Source organism: Garra rufa, chromosome 20 (assembly GCF_049309525.1).
Source record: "Garra rufa chromosome 20, GarRuf1.0, whole genome shotgun sequence".
Classification (NCBI taxonomy): domain Eukaryota; kingdom Metazoa; phylum Chordata; class Actinopteri; order Cypriniformes; family Cyprinidae; genus Garra; species Garra rufa.
The window spans coordinates 35,123,792-35,140,237 of NC_133380.1; the positions used below are offsets into that span (position 1 = coordinate 35,123,792).

The 16,446-nt window shown below is 37.2% G+C and overlaps 1 protein-coding gene across 1 annotated transcript; it reads left to right on the forward strand.

Moving 5' to 3' along the window:
- The first annotated feature begins 4,197 nt into the window (after positions 1-4,197).
- LOC141293917 (solute carrier family 46 member 2) lies at positions 4,198-11,296 on the forward strand. Its single transcript, XM_073825989.1, has 3 exons — positions 4,198-10,655; positions 10,783-10,939; positions 11,026-11,296. The coding sequence occupies exon 1, from the start codon at positions 4,912-4,914 to the stop codon at positions 5,896-5,898; it is 987 nt and encodes a 328-aa protein (XP_073682090.1). The 5' UTR covers positions 4,198-4,911; the 3' UTR covers positions 5,899-10,655; positions 10,783-10,939; positions 11,026-11,296.
- The last annotated feature ends 5,150 nt before the right edge of the window (positions 11,297-16,446 follow it).

The following is a 16,446-nucleotide window of genomic DNA, read 5'->3' on the forward strand; positions in this document are numbered from 1 at the left end:
ATCTTTGACCACAATTAAAATAATTTTCCAGTGGATACATTCCTGTAAGTGTACTCCGTTTGTTTCTTGTATTTATACATTAATTTATATTAGCCAATTAAATGTATTAGTGTATAATGTGTTATTGTGTATATAATGACTGAGATGACATTTTATTCACCTTTATAGTTTGCTCAATCTTAAATGATAAATTGAATTAATTTTTTTTTTTATTTCAATGCAACATCAGTCTCAATAAGTAGGAGAGACTGGGGCTAGTTGTCACAATTTTTACTCCAGTGTATGTTTCTCAAGGTGGGTTTATTTTTGTAAGTTTCTGTATAGACACATAGCCTACCTTAAAGTCTTGGCTAAAATATCAATTGGACATTATAACCCGCCTAAGAAAAAAGATATAATTCATTTAATACACACTTGACCTCCTACAGTGGGGCAAGTTGTCACAATGGGAATCTGCTTATTAAGATTTTATGTTTTTTATTAAAATTATTATATTAAGTTTTTTATGCTCACCAAGGCTGAAATTATTTGATTTAAAAATACAATAAACCAATAATTTTGTGAAATATTATTACAATTAAACATTACAGGTTTCTAAATTAATATTTTTTTATAAATGCAATTTATATAAGAAATGAATGCTTTTATTAGCAGATTAAAGTGATCAAAATTGACAGTAAGGACATTTATAATGTTTCAATAGATTTTTATTTCTAATAATTGCTGTTCTTTTGAACTTTTTATTCATCAAGTATCACGGTTTACAAAAACATATTAAGCAGTAAAAACTTCTGCAACATTGACAATAAGAACCATTATAAATAACTGGAAACAAACTGGACTAATGGTGTGTTCACACCAAACGTGAATTCGCCTCAATGGCGTCTTGCGAGTGACACGAAAAACATCCCACGGACATTCTGTGATGAAATGTACATATTCAGTTTACTTTGTGTTCACACAAAATTCATATTGGCGCGAGTAGATTATATACAAAGTAAATGTAAAAACGTGAAAAGAGGCAAATTCGCGCTGGGCGATGCGAATGACATGAAATGTGCGACGCGTTTGCCGATAATTGCCTCAATCTTGACTAGGGTGACCAGATGAGATTGGTTGAAATTCGGGAGGGGGGGGGGGGTGTTCGGTACAAGCTAAAACCTGCAGAGACGTTTTAGCTTTTTTGCAGCATGTTGGGGTTCCGGTACACCAGCCATGTCAATTTCATGAATGAAAATTTGCTTATCAGTGCATATCTTAATGCGCGCCTACGGTATATCTAGAAAAAAAAAAAAAAATGCTGCAGCCAATGAGCAGCCGGCAGGGGCTGGTTGCCAGGCTGCAGGATGACTCAACCTCGCTCCAAGGACAGTTTTTTTTTTTTACGTTTTATCAGACAATGACTATTTAAGATTTTGCTTCAGTATAATTTTCGGGACAATTAGAGCGGGATTCGGACAGCAGCTTAGATTTCGGGACCGTCCCGAATTTTTCGGGATGTCTGGTCACCCTAATCTTGACAAATCTGGTATTTTATTAGCATGGCTACAGAGATGCTGCTATCAATTAAAAAATGTTAAGTGTATATAAAGTAGTAAAATGTAACCCACATTATTGCAGAATTAATAGGCTACTCATTTGCCTCTGAATGGTGCTGTGAACCCAGACATGTTGGCGTTTTGAGCATATTTGATAGTTCCACAACAGCTGCGACTGTAGTTATCTCCAACATGGTTGATGCGGAAAACATCCCACGAATAATCTAGAGTGAGTGATGCCATGTGCATATTCGCTTTGCATTTGGTGTGAACGCACTATAATAGGCCTATGTCACGCAACAACTGAATATCGAAGAACGTCTCTGAGTGGGGAGACGGCAGTTCCGGTTAGCTTTTTACAATGGCGGAGGCCGATAAATGAGACACCCCTCGCTGCAGACTGTAGCGCGGTGACGTCAGGTACCTACGTCACGTATGTGTTTACGTATGGTATGTATATAACACGCATGCGCGCTATTCTTACTGGCGTTACTGCGCAATGTGCGCATGTGCATGTTCATTAACTTTTTTTAAACTATTTTTGTTGTTGTTTTCTCTTGTCCTCATGTGTCATGTTTATAGTTTTAATTATTATATATAAAAATATATATGTATTGTGGCGGGAGGAGCAAACGACAGACACAGTGGGTGTGGCGTCAGGCCTCGGAGAGGCTTTTATTAAACAGAAAGTAAAAGAAAACAAGTTTCCAAGGGGGTAAATGTGTCCAAATAAACGGGGAATCTGGTGTCCTCGTCGTGAAGGCGCCTGCTCAGGTCCGGGGCGCGAGGGGCGGCGGCTTCTTCAGCGGCATCTTCCTCCTCCGCCTACGCGGCACTTCTGGGGGATGAAACGGCCCGGCATCCTGGCCCGTCATCCGTCACGGGTGCGGTCCTCATCCGGATCCGCAGCGGCGGTGATGAGGCTTCATTCAGTTCACGTGCTCCTCATCACACACCGCCAGCCCGGGATGTTTTCGCGACTCTCCTCTCCCATACACACCCACTCCCGTTGGGAGCCTGGAGAAGGGCGGCGAATAAGGGACGGGGTGGTGATGATAATTAGGGGGGAGGCAGCCGACTCGTCACAGTATATACAATTATATTTTGTTTTGTTGTTTGCAATAAAAGATCACTGTTATCAGTTTGGTTTTTTGGAGGCACCATGCATAAAATGGGATGTAGACACTGAAAATATACTGTATGTAGTCTATTTAACTTAATACTACTTTATTGGCTTAAATATTCCACAGGCAGAATTGCCAAAGCAACAGAAAAATGTCCATAATTATACTAAATAAACAAGAATCATGACAGAGGAAAGGTTAAAATAAGAAACATATAAGGTGCAGAGTAATGTTACAATATACACAGTGAAATAAAGTGCAACAATGTTAATACCTTGTATATAATACTACACAAATATTACAGAATAAACTCTGTAATTCCATATAATTTTACCTCAGACATAGTTAAAATCATGGATTTGTGCTGTACTACATATTACTGTTTTTCCCCTTCTTTTTTTTCACCTTAGCTTTTTTTAATACTTTTACATTTTATAAGAGTATTATGTTAAGTATGCGCATGCGTTTTAATGACGCGTTACGTCACAAACGACGCGAAAACGCCTAACGTCACCACGCAATGCAAATTACACAGGCATACCATACGTCACTTTGCGCATGCGCGGTAAACACATACCTGACGTAGGTACCTGACGTCACCGCGCTACAGTCTGCAGCGAGGAGTACTTGGGATAAATACCGCTGGACCAAGTCTCTCCGTAACTTGCCTGAAGTCACCTACGACGACGTGGTTCGGATTGTAAATGAACACTCTCAAGTAGAAACGTCCAAACTTAGTAATAGTTTGCCGAAGGTTTTAAAAAAAAAAAACACGCTAACATAAGTAAGTCTTTGAGAAGAAAATTAAACCCACAGGTCACAGCGGCTAGGCCTATAAATCACATGTATAATAGACCTTTTTCCTGAGTAAATGATGAGCGCCGCCATTACGAATTCTAACGTCAGATTAAATGCTTTTCTGTTCCGGTTTCCATAGAAATAGCGTCCTGTTTTTAATGTAGCTAACGTCCGCTGCTTCGTGTCATCTACACACTCATTAAAGTGAGGCACTGACAAATGACGGTCATTGCGACATTGCCAAGTGATGGCGCTATGGAGCCATGTGCTTTTTAAAAACATTTTAATAGGTTTAACATTAGTTTATTAGCTCGAAATATACCCTAATTTGACTAGAAACAATGCAGACCGGAAATGCAAAGCATTCTTTCAGTGAAGAGTCGGACTTACTTCCGTGTTCAGGAAAAACGTCTATATTCTGAAATACTAATTTGCATTGCAGATTATGCAGTTTTCTGTTGCTACATGGGCGCTCAGTTTTTTTTTTTTTTTTTTTTTTGACATTTAGCCAAAATATAAAGATTCAGCACTTCACATAAGCAATTTGGTTGTATCGACAAAAAATGCTAGACTAAGACAGTCTTCTCATCTCCTAAGACAGTCTTCTCATCTCCAGTTATACTTCCGATTTGAGCTTAAAGTATAGAAAAATATATAGCTTTTAGCTTTTGTTGACGCTATTTGATCAAAAAAATAGCTTAGCTACTGAAAAGCTATTTGATTCAGAAAACAGCGAAGCTACCACCACGCTACTGAGAAATGTAGTTAAGTTAAGCTAGAAACTAGCAATGACCGGAAGTTCTATTTCCCTACTCCGCGTTCCGGAAGCAGGAAGTGAGACGTAGGCCTATAGCTGTTTAAAATTCAGCTTTGAATTACAGGAATAAATTATGGTATAAATTATTAAAATGAATTATTAGTGCGAGTAGATTACATAGGAAGTCAATGCAAAAACGGTAATTCGTTATTGCATATTTTGCACGTTAAAAAAAAATTCAACTTGAGCGGAAAATCTGCATTAACTCGTTGCGCAAGCCAAATAGCAAAGAATTTATTAAGACTTCCAGTTTGACACATCCAATTGTATCAGAAAATGGAGGAAAGTGTTACGCAATGATTTTATTTGCGCGAGTGACATGAACAAATGTAAGTAATCTAAAGTGATAACACAATGAGAATATTTGCTTCGTTTGGTGTGCACACATTACATTTTAAAATCTTTTCGAATAGAAAACAGTTCTGTTCAATTAAAAAGAATGTTTCACAATATTACTGTTTTTACTGTATTTTTGATCAAATAAATGCAGCCATGGTGCACATAAGAAACTTCTTTCAAAAACATTTTTAAAAAATCCTAATTTTTCCAAATATACCCACACATGATTAATACTGTTTATCTTTTGGCTTAAAGGCTAGAAACCACAGTCTCAAGCTCCCAGTCTGCCAATCAAATGGGGGTCATTCTGTCTTTGGTGGAGCCAGTGGTTGTCCTCAATAAACTAGGGACGTCCTTCTTTGAGATGGCCCTCACACAGACCATCTACAACCAGTCACTGAAGACAACAGAAGGAGACAGTGATCGGGCACAGGCGTTATCCTCACGCTTTCTTCTTATTCAGAGTGTGTTGTCCTCTGTGGCGGCCATGTTGTCTATTATACCACTGAGCCGTTTGGCAGACCGTCATGGACCTAAAGTCTTCCTGGTGGCCTCTCAAATGGGTTCAGTTTTAGGCATGTTTATGCTTGTCATCTTCATGTACTGTGAGGTTCCTCTGGAGTTCCTGTACTTGGGTTCTTTGCTGCATGGTTTGAGCGGAGGCGGGCCGATGTTTTGGGCCGGAGTGGCTGCTCTGGCATCTCTGAGCTCGGAGCAAGGTAAACGCACTCTTAAACTCAACATCGTGGACTTTTGTTTTGGTGTCGCAGGTGTCGTGGGAGATCTCCTGTCTGGATATCTGTACCAGATAGGACCACCAATTCTCCTCCTGACAGCTATTATGGTTAGCATTGTGGCGGTACTGTACTCTGTTTTTGCCCTCACTGATTCGAAACGTTCCTTATCCGAAAGTGAGCCGTTGCTGACTGAATCCGAAAGTGGGAAAACAATGGATCGAGTCTCTACAGGCATGTTGATGACAGCCATGGTCTTGTTCATGCTAGGCATGGTCGGGGCAGAAAATGTGCTCCAGCTCTTTGTGCTAAAGCCCCCTCTGAGCTGGGACTCGGTTTGGGCTGGATATGGCAGGGCCGCCACCAGCGCCATGTATCTCAGTAGCTTCGTAGGGGTCCTATGCTTGTTCAGTGTGTTGGGAGACACAGCCCTCACTCTGCTGGGTATCGTCTCCAACTGTACTGGGATGGCAATCATGGCATTCACTGTAGAAAGCTGGGTCTACTTTCTGGGTGAGTTTGTTTTAAGGTACTTAAAGGTCATTTAAAGTTGATTTGTTTTGGAATGATGTGCATTAAGTCTCCTGATAAATAGATATCACTGAAATAGGCCTCCATTAAAAGAATAGTTCACCTTAAAATGAAAATTACACCCAGACAAATACAATCAGAGTTATATTAAAAAATGTCCTGGCTCTTTCAAGGTTTATAATGGCAGTGAATGGGTGTTGAGATTTTGAAGCAAAATAAAGTGAATCCATCCATCACAAAAAGTACTCCACATGGCTCCAGGTGGTTAATAAAGGCCTTCTGAAGCGAATCAATGAATTTTTGGTAAGAAACATATCAATATTTAAAACTTTATAGGCCTAAACCATAATCTCTAGCTTCTGCTAATTGCCGTATGTGCTTTCACGAGAGAGTGGCATTCAAACAGATAACATAAGACGTAAGTGAACAGGGTGATAAACGCAAAGGGGAGCACAAAACAAAGCACAGGACACAAATTAGAAGTATAAAATGAGGATGTGTAAAGAAAAACCTTAAAGGATTTTATTATAAGCCAAGAAGAGGAGACTGGTTTTCCTTCTCTGCAAACAAAACTTGGTCTAAGTCTACATCCTACATCATCCACTAGAATGTCACTCTCTCATGAACGATAGCTAGTGGACGCTAGAGATTATGGTTTATAAAGTTTTAAATATGGATATTTTGCTTACAAAAACGCACCGATTCACTTTAGGAGGCCTTTATTAACCCACTGGAGTCGTGTGAAGTACTTTTTATAATAGATGGATGCACTTTATTAGACTTCAAAATCTCAACAGCCATTCACTGCCATTATAAAGCTTGGATTGTCCAGGACATTTTTAATATAACTCTGATTGCATTCGTCTGAAAGAAGAAAGTCATACACACCTAGGATAGCTTGAGGGTGAGTAAATCATAGGGTAATTTTCATTTTGGGTGAACTATTCCCTTAATAGCCATAGAGCAGTGTTTCCTAACCAGTGACTATTTTTATCTGGGTTGCCAGGTCTGCAAACAATAAAACCAGTCAAACCAGCACTGAAAACTAGCCCAATCACGGCCAAAACTGTCCAAATCGTGCTCCGTTTTGGCAAGTCAAAACTTCCTTCCACAGGGTTTCACCTCAGTCGAATTTAGGGGCTGGGGATTTCACTTCAACCTGTGGCTTAAAAAAAACAACCTGCTGCAACAGTATAAAAGTAGCCAAATTCAGGGGGAAAACCACAGACTTGGCAACACTGGTTATTATTGAACTTTCACATGAGAACAAATCAAAAGAACGTCAACTTAAATGGTTTCCAGCGCAAACAGCTGAATCAAAAAAAACAAAAAAAAAAAAAAACAGACTGGCTGTTTTACACTTTTATTTGAGCAGAATATCTCAATAGAGATCACCAAAATTTTCTGTAATGTTGCCAGGTTATATGAAATGTTTTCGTAATTGATTCTGCTATTTTCTTGTTTATTACTGCGAAGCTGCTTTGACACTGTACTGTATAAAGCACTATAGAAATAAAGGTGACTTTGACTTAAAAGGAAGCCAGGGCCCATTAGGGGGCCTCAAGATGACCTAAAATTATTTAAAATAAAAATTAAAATAGGCTAAAATAACTAATAAATAAATAAATATAAAATCAAGATGTTTCTTATTTTATTTCACCCCCTCAAATGTTTTTCTTTGACAAAGAAGGGTTCCCACTATCTTGACAAAACCTGGATGGGTAACCTAATTTTAAAAATGTGGTTTCTAGACCTCGAAAAGTCTAATGCTGAACATACATTTTTAGTTATGTCAAATATTTTATCAGGTAGATACAGTACAACCATATCACAACCCCGTTACATTTTTTAAAGGATTAGTTTACTTCCAGATCAAAAATCTACAGATAATTTACTCACTCCCTTGTCATCCAAGATGTTCATATTTTTCTTTCTTCAGTTGTAAAGAAATTATGTTTTTTGAGAAAATCATTTCAGGAATTTTCTTCACAGTGGACTTCTATGGTGCCCGCGAGTTTGAACTTCTAAAATGCAGTTTAAATGCAATTTAAAACGCGATGCGCATGCAGTTAGGGTATGTAAAAAAAATCTCATTTTCTCCTCCAACTTCAAAATCGTCTTATATTGCTGTTTTACCTTTTTTTGTACAGGGTGTTTGATCTTCTTTGCACGTTTACTTTGTAAACACTGGGTCGGTACTTCTGCAGCGATGTAGGGCGATTTTGAAGTTGGAGAAGTTGTTTTCCTCAAAAACTAATTATTTACGACTGAAGAAAGAAAGACATGAACATCTTGGATGACAAGGGGGTGAGTAAATTATCTGTAAATTTTTGTTCTGGAAGTGAACTAATCAATTCACCCAAAAATAAAAAATTAACTGAAATTAACTTCCTCAGGCCATGCGATGTTTAGATGAAACCTGGTCTCAGGACGAAAACGTACCTCTAAGAACGTTTTTGCAAGACGTGAAATTTGTGACATATTTAGTATGAAATATCCACTGGGTGGCGCTAAAAAAAGTGTTCTTCTTTTCCCTCTGGAAAAGATGAATGTACATATGGTACATTTTATGTGACATAAAATGCAATCACAAGCATGCCGTTTTAGCTTGTTTTCCTATCTCTTATCTTTCAGCTCTTTCATCGTGAGTCATGTTTTTCACAGAAATCATACCCAAGTATTCTGCATCCTAAGTCCAATTCGGCTGAGTTATCAAGCAAGCTTGTTACGCCCAGAAAGTGAAACATATGGAGCTGCAATCGTAACTGTGTACGAAAATGATTACAAGTGCTCACTGTTTTACCGCCTCTAGTGTTCATTTCTGTTAGAAATTGCAGTGATATGTACTTATTGGTACGTGTTTCCCGTTTTGGAAAAAGGTACGTTTTCGCCATGAGACCACGTAGCGTATACAGTCAAGCCCAAAATTATTCATACCCCTGGCAAATTCTGACTTAAAGTTACTTTTATTAAACCGGCAAGTTTTTTTTTTTTTAACCGGAAATGACACAGGCTTCTCCCAAAAGATAAGACGATGTAGGCATCATTGTGGAAAAAATATTTCTCAGTTTTTATTTACATTTGAACAAAAAGTGGCATGTCCAAAATTATTCATACCCTTTGCAAACTGTCACAGTCTATGGGAAAATCCAAAGTTCTATACCATTCCAAATAGTCCAAGCTGTTCTAAAGCATCCTAATTACCCTGATTCACTGGGAACAGCTGTTTTAATCAACTCAACAGGTGAAAAACAGAAGCTCTCTGCTGTTGGTTTGTGGACAGTCATGACTAAGACAAAGGAGCTCACTGAGGACCTGCGGCTGCGCATTGTGGCTGCTCACAGGTCAGGAAAGGGCTATAAGACCATATCTAAGTGTTTTGAAGTTCCAGTGGCTACAGTGCAAATGTTCCAAAACATTTCAGAGGATGTGGTCTGAAGCCAAAAGTGACACCTGTGCTGGCCAGGAGGATAGTGAGAGAGGTAAAAAAAAGAATCCAAGGATCACCACTAAGGCCATCCTGATGAATCTGGGCTCTGCTGGTGGCAACATCTCAAGGCAGACAGTCCAACGGACACTACACACCGCTGGGTTTCACGGACGCAGACCAAGAAGGACACCACTTCTCCAGATAAGGCAAAAGATAAAAGTCAGCTTGGCCTTTGCAAATGCTCATCTGGACAAAGATGTTTTATGGTCAAATGAAACAAAAATTGAATTGTTTGGCCACAATGATGTAGCCTTCATTTGGCGTAAAAAAGGAGAAGCCTTTAACCCTAAGAACACCATCCCCACTGTCAAACATGGTGGTGGGAACCTAATGTTTTGGGGGTCACAGTAAATCACAGTAAATGGCACCATGAAAAAGGAGCAATACATTAAAATTCTCAACAACAACATCAGGCAGTCTGCAGAGAAACTTGGCCTGGGGCACCAGTGGACATTTCAGCACGACAACGACCCAAAACACACAGCAAAAGTGGTGAAGAAATGGTTAGCAGACAACAACATTAACGTTTTGCAGTGGCCCAGCCAGAGTCCTGACTTAAATCCAATTGAGAATCTGTGGAGGGAGCTAAAGATCAGGGTGATGGCAAGGAGACCCTCCCACCTGAAAGAGTTGGAGCTCATGGCTAAAGATGAATGGGCAAAAATACCAGTGGAGACATGCAAAAAGCTGGTCAGCAATTATAGGAAGCGTTTGATTGCTGTAATAGCCAATAAAGGCTTTTCTAATGATTACTGAGAAGGGTATGAATTATTTTGGACATGCCACTTTTTGTTCAAATGTAAATAAAAGATGAGTAATTTTTTTTTTTTCCGCAATGATGCCTCTTTAACATCATCTTATTATTTTCGGGGAGACGTCTGTGTTATTTCTAATTAAAAAAATAAATAAATAAAAGTAACTTTAAGTCAGAATTTGCCAGGGGTATGAATAATTTCGGGGTTGACTGTATGTAGTTTTTTTCTTCATCTGAACAGATTTGGAGAAATTTATCATTACATCACTTGTTCACTAATGGATCCTCTGCAGTGAATGGGTGCCGTCAGAATGAGAGTCCAAATAGCTGATGAAAACATGACAATAATCCACAAGGCTAAAATATGAGTTCTCTATCCATAATATTGCTTTCTCCATTAAAAGGTTTTAGTAATTTTCTGCATTGAGATTTGTTGTTTTAAACAGCTAGAGGAATCATGATGTTTGCCTGTGTTCCTATGCCAACACTGCGAGCCATGCTGTCCAAGAATCTGCATCCTCAGCAATACGGTAAAGTTACAACTGCATGGAAACAAAAACGTAAAATGTGCTTTATCTAAGTACAAGAAATATAGTTGAGGTCATACTGCCTGTTATATGATACTTCATGGGAGTCCTCTGCTGTGTCTCTTGGCAGGGCGAGTTTTTGGGCTGCTCCAGCTGGTTCTGGCTGTGACTGATCTTGTGTCTAACGTCTTTTTCACCTCCATTTACCCTCTAACTCTCGGGTGGTTCAGTGGCTTCTGCTTCCTCCTCTCCTGTGCCATTAGTTATATCAGTGTCGTCCCGATCATGTACGTAAATCTGGCATTAAAAAACAACAACAAAAGTGGTATTTCTCAGGTCATTCAGAATAACAGCTGCTAATTTTGTTTTTCAGTTACCGAAGTGGCAGAGACTTGAGACTTGGATCCATTTGAAAGGCTGAACACTGCGTCTGTTCTTATTTTGATTCAGTTCTATGGAGCCCTTAGGGCATTAATATTAAATATTATTAGAATTTTAGGATTAGACACATGAATTGACTACCTTGTAAAATATTTTTTTTTTATTTTTTAGAAAGCAACATTGCATATGGTTTATACTGTTACAGTCAATAGTCTGTGCTTCTTGTGTGTGTTTTTCTCAATAAACTTACTTTGAAGAGCTTATTTTTTCTTTGATATCTGCTTAGTCGTGCTATTCTTTAATGGCCTGCCTTTTATTAATTGCAGTTCAGAGTAGGGATACTTTTTTCAGTTTCTCTAAGGATTTATCATTATTTGTGTTTATGTCTTCCACAGATCCAGATAGTGACAGATCTTAATTTGGTACTGCTTATTGTTTTTTTTGTTTTGTTTTTTCAAAATGAAGAATTAATTTAAGATTACTGCATCTAAAAGGGGAAAATATAACAAGATTTAGTAAAACAAATTAATGTTGATGTGTTTTACCATCTGGGTGTTTTATGTGTAATGTTCAACAGCTGCCACATGGTGTCATCTAATCCTCAATTCACGGCCTACTATGGCAAGCGGACTTTCAATTTGAAAAATGGTAGTAGACTAGAAACCAGGTACTGGTTAGTCTACTTTAGTAGACTTTACAATACTTTAGTAGACTAACAGCAGCAGCATTGTTTCATTTCTATTCTTATCTTTTCTATAAACATTTTCTATAAACATTTAGATACTTGTGACAATATCTAGCTTGTTTACTTTAGTCTTAAAGGAACACTCCACTTTTTTTGGAAATAGGCTCATTCTCCAACTCCCCTCCAGTTAATAAGTTGAGTTTTACCATTTTGAAATCCATTCAGCCGTTCTCCTGTTCTGGCAATATCACTTTTAGCATAGCTTAGCATAGATCATTGAATCCTATTAGACCAATAGCATCACGTTAAAAAATGACCAACGAGTTTCAATATTTGTCCTATTTAAAACTTGACTCTTCTGTAGTTATATTGTGTACTAAGACCGGCGGAAAATGTAAAGATGCGATTTTCTAGGCCGATAATATTAGGAACTACACTCCCATTCCGGCGTAATAGTCAAGGAAGTTTGCTGCTGTAATATGGACGCAGAAGGCGCAGTAATATCAGCGCCTGAAATTAGTTCCCAGCTAGGTAACTTCCAACGAGGAACGCTCACTGTGCACGCAGTTGGTCACGTTGTGCTGCGATGTACTGCGGGATATTACTGCGCCTGCTTCAGCCATATTACGGCAGCAAACTTCCTTGACTATTACACCGGAATGGGAGTGTAGTTCCTAATCTTAGCGGCCTAGAAAATGACATCTTTACATTTTCCGCCAGTCTTAGTACACGATAGAACTACAGAAGAGTCAAGTTTTAAATAAGACAAAGATCGAAACTCATTGGTCATTTTTGAACGCGATGCTATTGGTCTAATAGGATTCAATGATCTATGCTAAGCTATGCTAAAAGTGATATTGCCAGAACAGGAGAACGGCTGAATGGATTTCAAAAAGGTAAAACTCAACTTATTAACTCGGGGGATTTGGAGAACGAGCCCATTTCCAAAAAAAAGTGGAGTGTTCCTTTAAGACATGAAACATTTTACAGCACCGCTTGAGGTGGTTGTGTTCATCACATATGGCATACATGTCTAATGAAATGTATTAATATAAATTTAATTTAATATAAATAAGCTTCATACTTCATATTATCAATAAATAATCTTCACATGAGTTTTCAGATATGGCTGCTTATAATAAACCTAGACAAGTATCTTACCTGACACTGACAAAATGGCCAGTCTTAGCAGTTTCCACGATTTGTCTCTCCTTATTAATTTTGTTATTTTATATTTATTATTTTTTCATCCGATACGTAAGATTGGTGCACAGATGGTAGCTCAGGTAGGCCAAAAACACATGAGGAGAAGCGCTGGGATAATACAATATCAGCCATTACAAGCATTCACATTCAGACGGGTTCAGATTTCTCAAAGGATTGAGTTTGCCGAGAAAGGGTTATTTGCTCTGGAATTTGTACAGAGGTTGTGTAAGGAAAAACAGAGTCTTGGCAGATTTGCACAGGATTGAAATCACAAAGTGAAACACAAATTTATCTTAAAGGATCAGTTTACTTTCAGAACAAAAATTTACAGATAATCTACTCACCCCCTTGTCGTGAAATCATGTTTTTTGAGGAAAACATTTCAGGATTTATCTCCATATAATGGGTATGTATGGTGCCCCCAACTTCCAAAATGCAGTTTAAACACAGCTTCAAAAGGCTCTAAACGATCCCAGCCGATCCCAGCCTCTTATCTAGCAAAACGATTGGTTGTTTTCGAAACAAATTGACAATTTATATACTTTTAAACCTCAAATGCTCGTCTTGTCTCATCTCTGCGATGCGCATGCGTAGTCTGTATAATCCGGGCCAATACAGTTAGGGTATGTCGAAAAAATCCCATCTCGTTTTCGTCTTAAACTTCAAAATCGTCCTATAACGCTGTTTTATCTTTTTTTTTTTGTAAAGAATGTGTGATCTTCTTTGTATGTTCACTTTGTAAACACTGGGTCGGTACTTTGCAGCAATGTAGGGTGGATTTTGAAGTTGGGGAAGAAAACGAGATGGGAGTTTTTCGACATACCCTAACTGTATTAACCCATATCACACAGACTACGCATGTGCACCGCAGAGACAAGACGAGCATTTGAGGCTAAAAAGTATATAAATTTATAATTTGTTTAGAAAATAACCGATTGTTTTGCTGGACAAAACCCTTCTTCCTTGGCTGGGATTGTTTAGAGCCTTCTGAAGCTGTGTTTAAACTGCATTTTGGAAGTTCAAACTCGGGGGCACCATACATATCCATTATATGGAGATAAATCCTGAAATGTTTTCCTCAAAAAACATAATTTCTTTACGACTGAAGAAAGAAAGACATGATTACTTGGATGACAAGGGGGAGTACATTATCTGTAAATGTATTGTTCTGAAAGTGAACTAATCCTTTAAGACTAGTAAAGTCAGGGGCATTAAATGCTTAAACGGCTTGCCATATGCCTACTGCCTACGTATTTCCGCTCAAATTTCAGTGTCTACGCGAGCTTCCGGTAGAATATTCCCTGAGAGGAAACCGTGGTAGTAGTTAACTCTTTTTGGTTAACTATCGATCACAAACAAATTGAGATACTATAACATTATACACATATCATTAACCACACTACTATTTTAGTATATTAAAATATAACATTTAAGTAATGAGTTCACAAACCTTTAAATACCTTCGTCGTGAAGGTGCGTCGTCTCGATATTGCTGTGTCCCGTTCTGTAAAATGTCCTCCAGGTTTAATTCCGTGATTAGTTTCCATAGTTTACCTCTGCACAAGGAAACACGCAAAAAGTGGCTTCACAATATCCGGCGTGAGGATTATAAGGTCAGTCCTAATACAAGAGTCTGCAGTCGACACTTCAGGAGTGATGATTTTATTGAGCCATCGACTCCCACATCACGCCGACTGCTGAGGAAGGGCGCCGTGCCCACGCTCTTCATGTGGAACGACTCTTCCTCCACTTCAGCTCCAAAGCGCTTCGGCTTGTGGAAGAAGAGACGCGTCTCCCCTGTTTTAAAACAACATCCTGTGCAGAAGGACTTCCAGCACCAGGAGCATGATTATTGCTTATCTGCTGTTCAGGGTGATCTGGTTTTGGATGAGACTGAAGATCTCGGGAAGGAGGTCGAGCGCCTGAAGAGACGGCTGGCAGAGTTGGCTGTCCTGCAGAGATTTTGTTTAGAGAGATTTGCTGCATCTGACGATGACATACAGTTTTACACTAGGTAGTAAGATCTGAAACCTAAACAACAAATCTATAAATGTTCTCAAAACTTTTTTATAGTTGTCATAACAAATTAATTTAAGTAGTATTGAATGTGCACTTGCAGTGTACTCCAAATCTTGAAAGTTTATTTGAAAAACGATACTTGATGGTAATATAATATTATTAAAATAAATGGCCACGTTAGTGTACTTTAAGTACACTTTATTGAATATGTTTCTTAACACAGTTGGGAAAACTTAAAAAGTTCATTTTGTAGTCATGTCAACTTTTTTATGCTTAATTTTTTTTTTTTTTTTTTTTTTGTCAGGATGTGTTGACTAACACACTTTAATTTTTATGAAAAGATTATTAAAAGACCAGATTTAGTTTCAGATTTTTTAATATACCAATTTTAACAAAACTTTTTAAAATTATTATTATATTTTTTAATGTGATTTATTTATTTACAATTATTTCTACATTACCAGTCAAAGGTTTTTTTTTTTTAAATGTTTTTAAAGAAGTCTTTTCTGCTCACCAAGCCTGCATTTATTTGATTCAGAGGACAGCATAAACTGCAAAAATTTGAAATAGTTTTTCTATTTAAAATAACTGTTTTCTATTTAAATATATTTTAAAATGTAATTTATTCCTGGGATTTCAAAGCTGACTTTTTAGCATCAGTCTAATATTCTGATTTGCTGCTCAATAATAATAATAATAATAATAAAAAATATTATTATTATTATTATGTTAAAAACAGTTCAATTATCTGAAATAGTAAAAAAAAAAAATCTTTTGTAACATTATAAATTACTTTATCATCACTTTTGATCCATTTAAAGCATCCTTGCTAAATAAAAGTGTTTAACACAGTTGGGAAAACTTAAAAAGTGCACTTTGTAAGCATGTCGCTTTTTACGCTTAAAATCTTAATTTTTTTTTTTTGTCATGGTTTAAAGTACAGTTAATTTGATGTGTTGATTAACACACTTTAATTCTTATGAAAAGATTAGTAAAGTAAGAACATATTTAGTTTTATTATCTATTTTTAAAGACAATTTTTTTAACAACCCTTTGTCATATTTTTTGTTTTACTTTTTTAATTTTATTTGCATTTATTTGAAATGTATTTATTTAAAATTATGTCTACACTACCAGTAGTTTTTGAATAGTAAGATTTTAAGTTTTTTAAAGAAGTCTTTGCTCCTTACTAAGCTGCCATTTGTTTGATACAGAAAAACAGTAAAATTTTAAATAAAACAATAAAATAATTTTCTTTTTGAATATATTTTAAAATGTAATTTATTCCTGTGATCAAATCTAAAGTTTCAGCATCATTACTCCAGTGATTCTTCAGAAATCATTCTAATATGATGATTTGCTGTTAAAGAAACATTTTTTTTTATTATTATCAATATTTAAAACAGTTGAGTAAATTATTTTTCAGGATTCACCGATGAATATAAGGGCCCAAAGATCAGCATTTATCTGAAATAAAAAGCTTTGGTAAAAAATTATAAAACA

Coding starts and splice junctions, on each gene's coding strand:
- LOC141293917 (XM_073825989.1), top strand. CDS start 4,912: ATGGGGGTCATTCTGTCTTTGGTGGAGCCAGTGGTTGTCCTCAATAAA.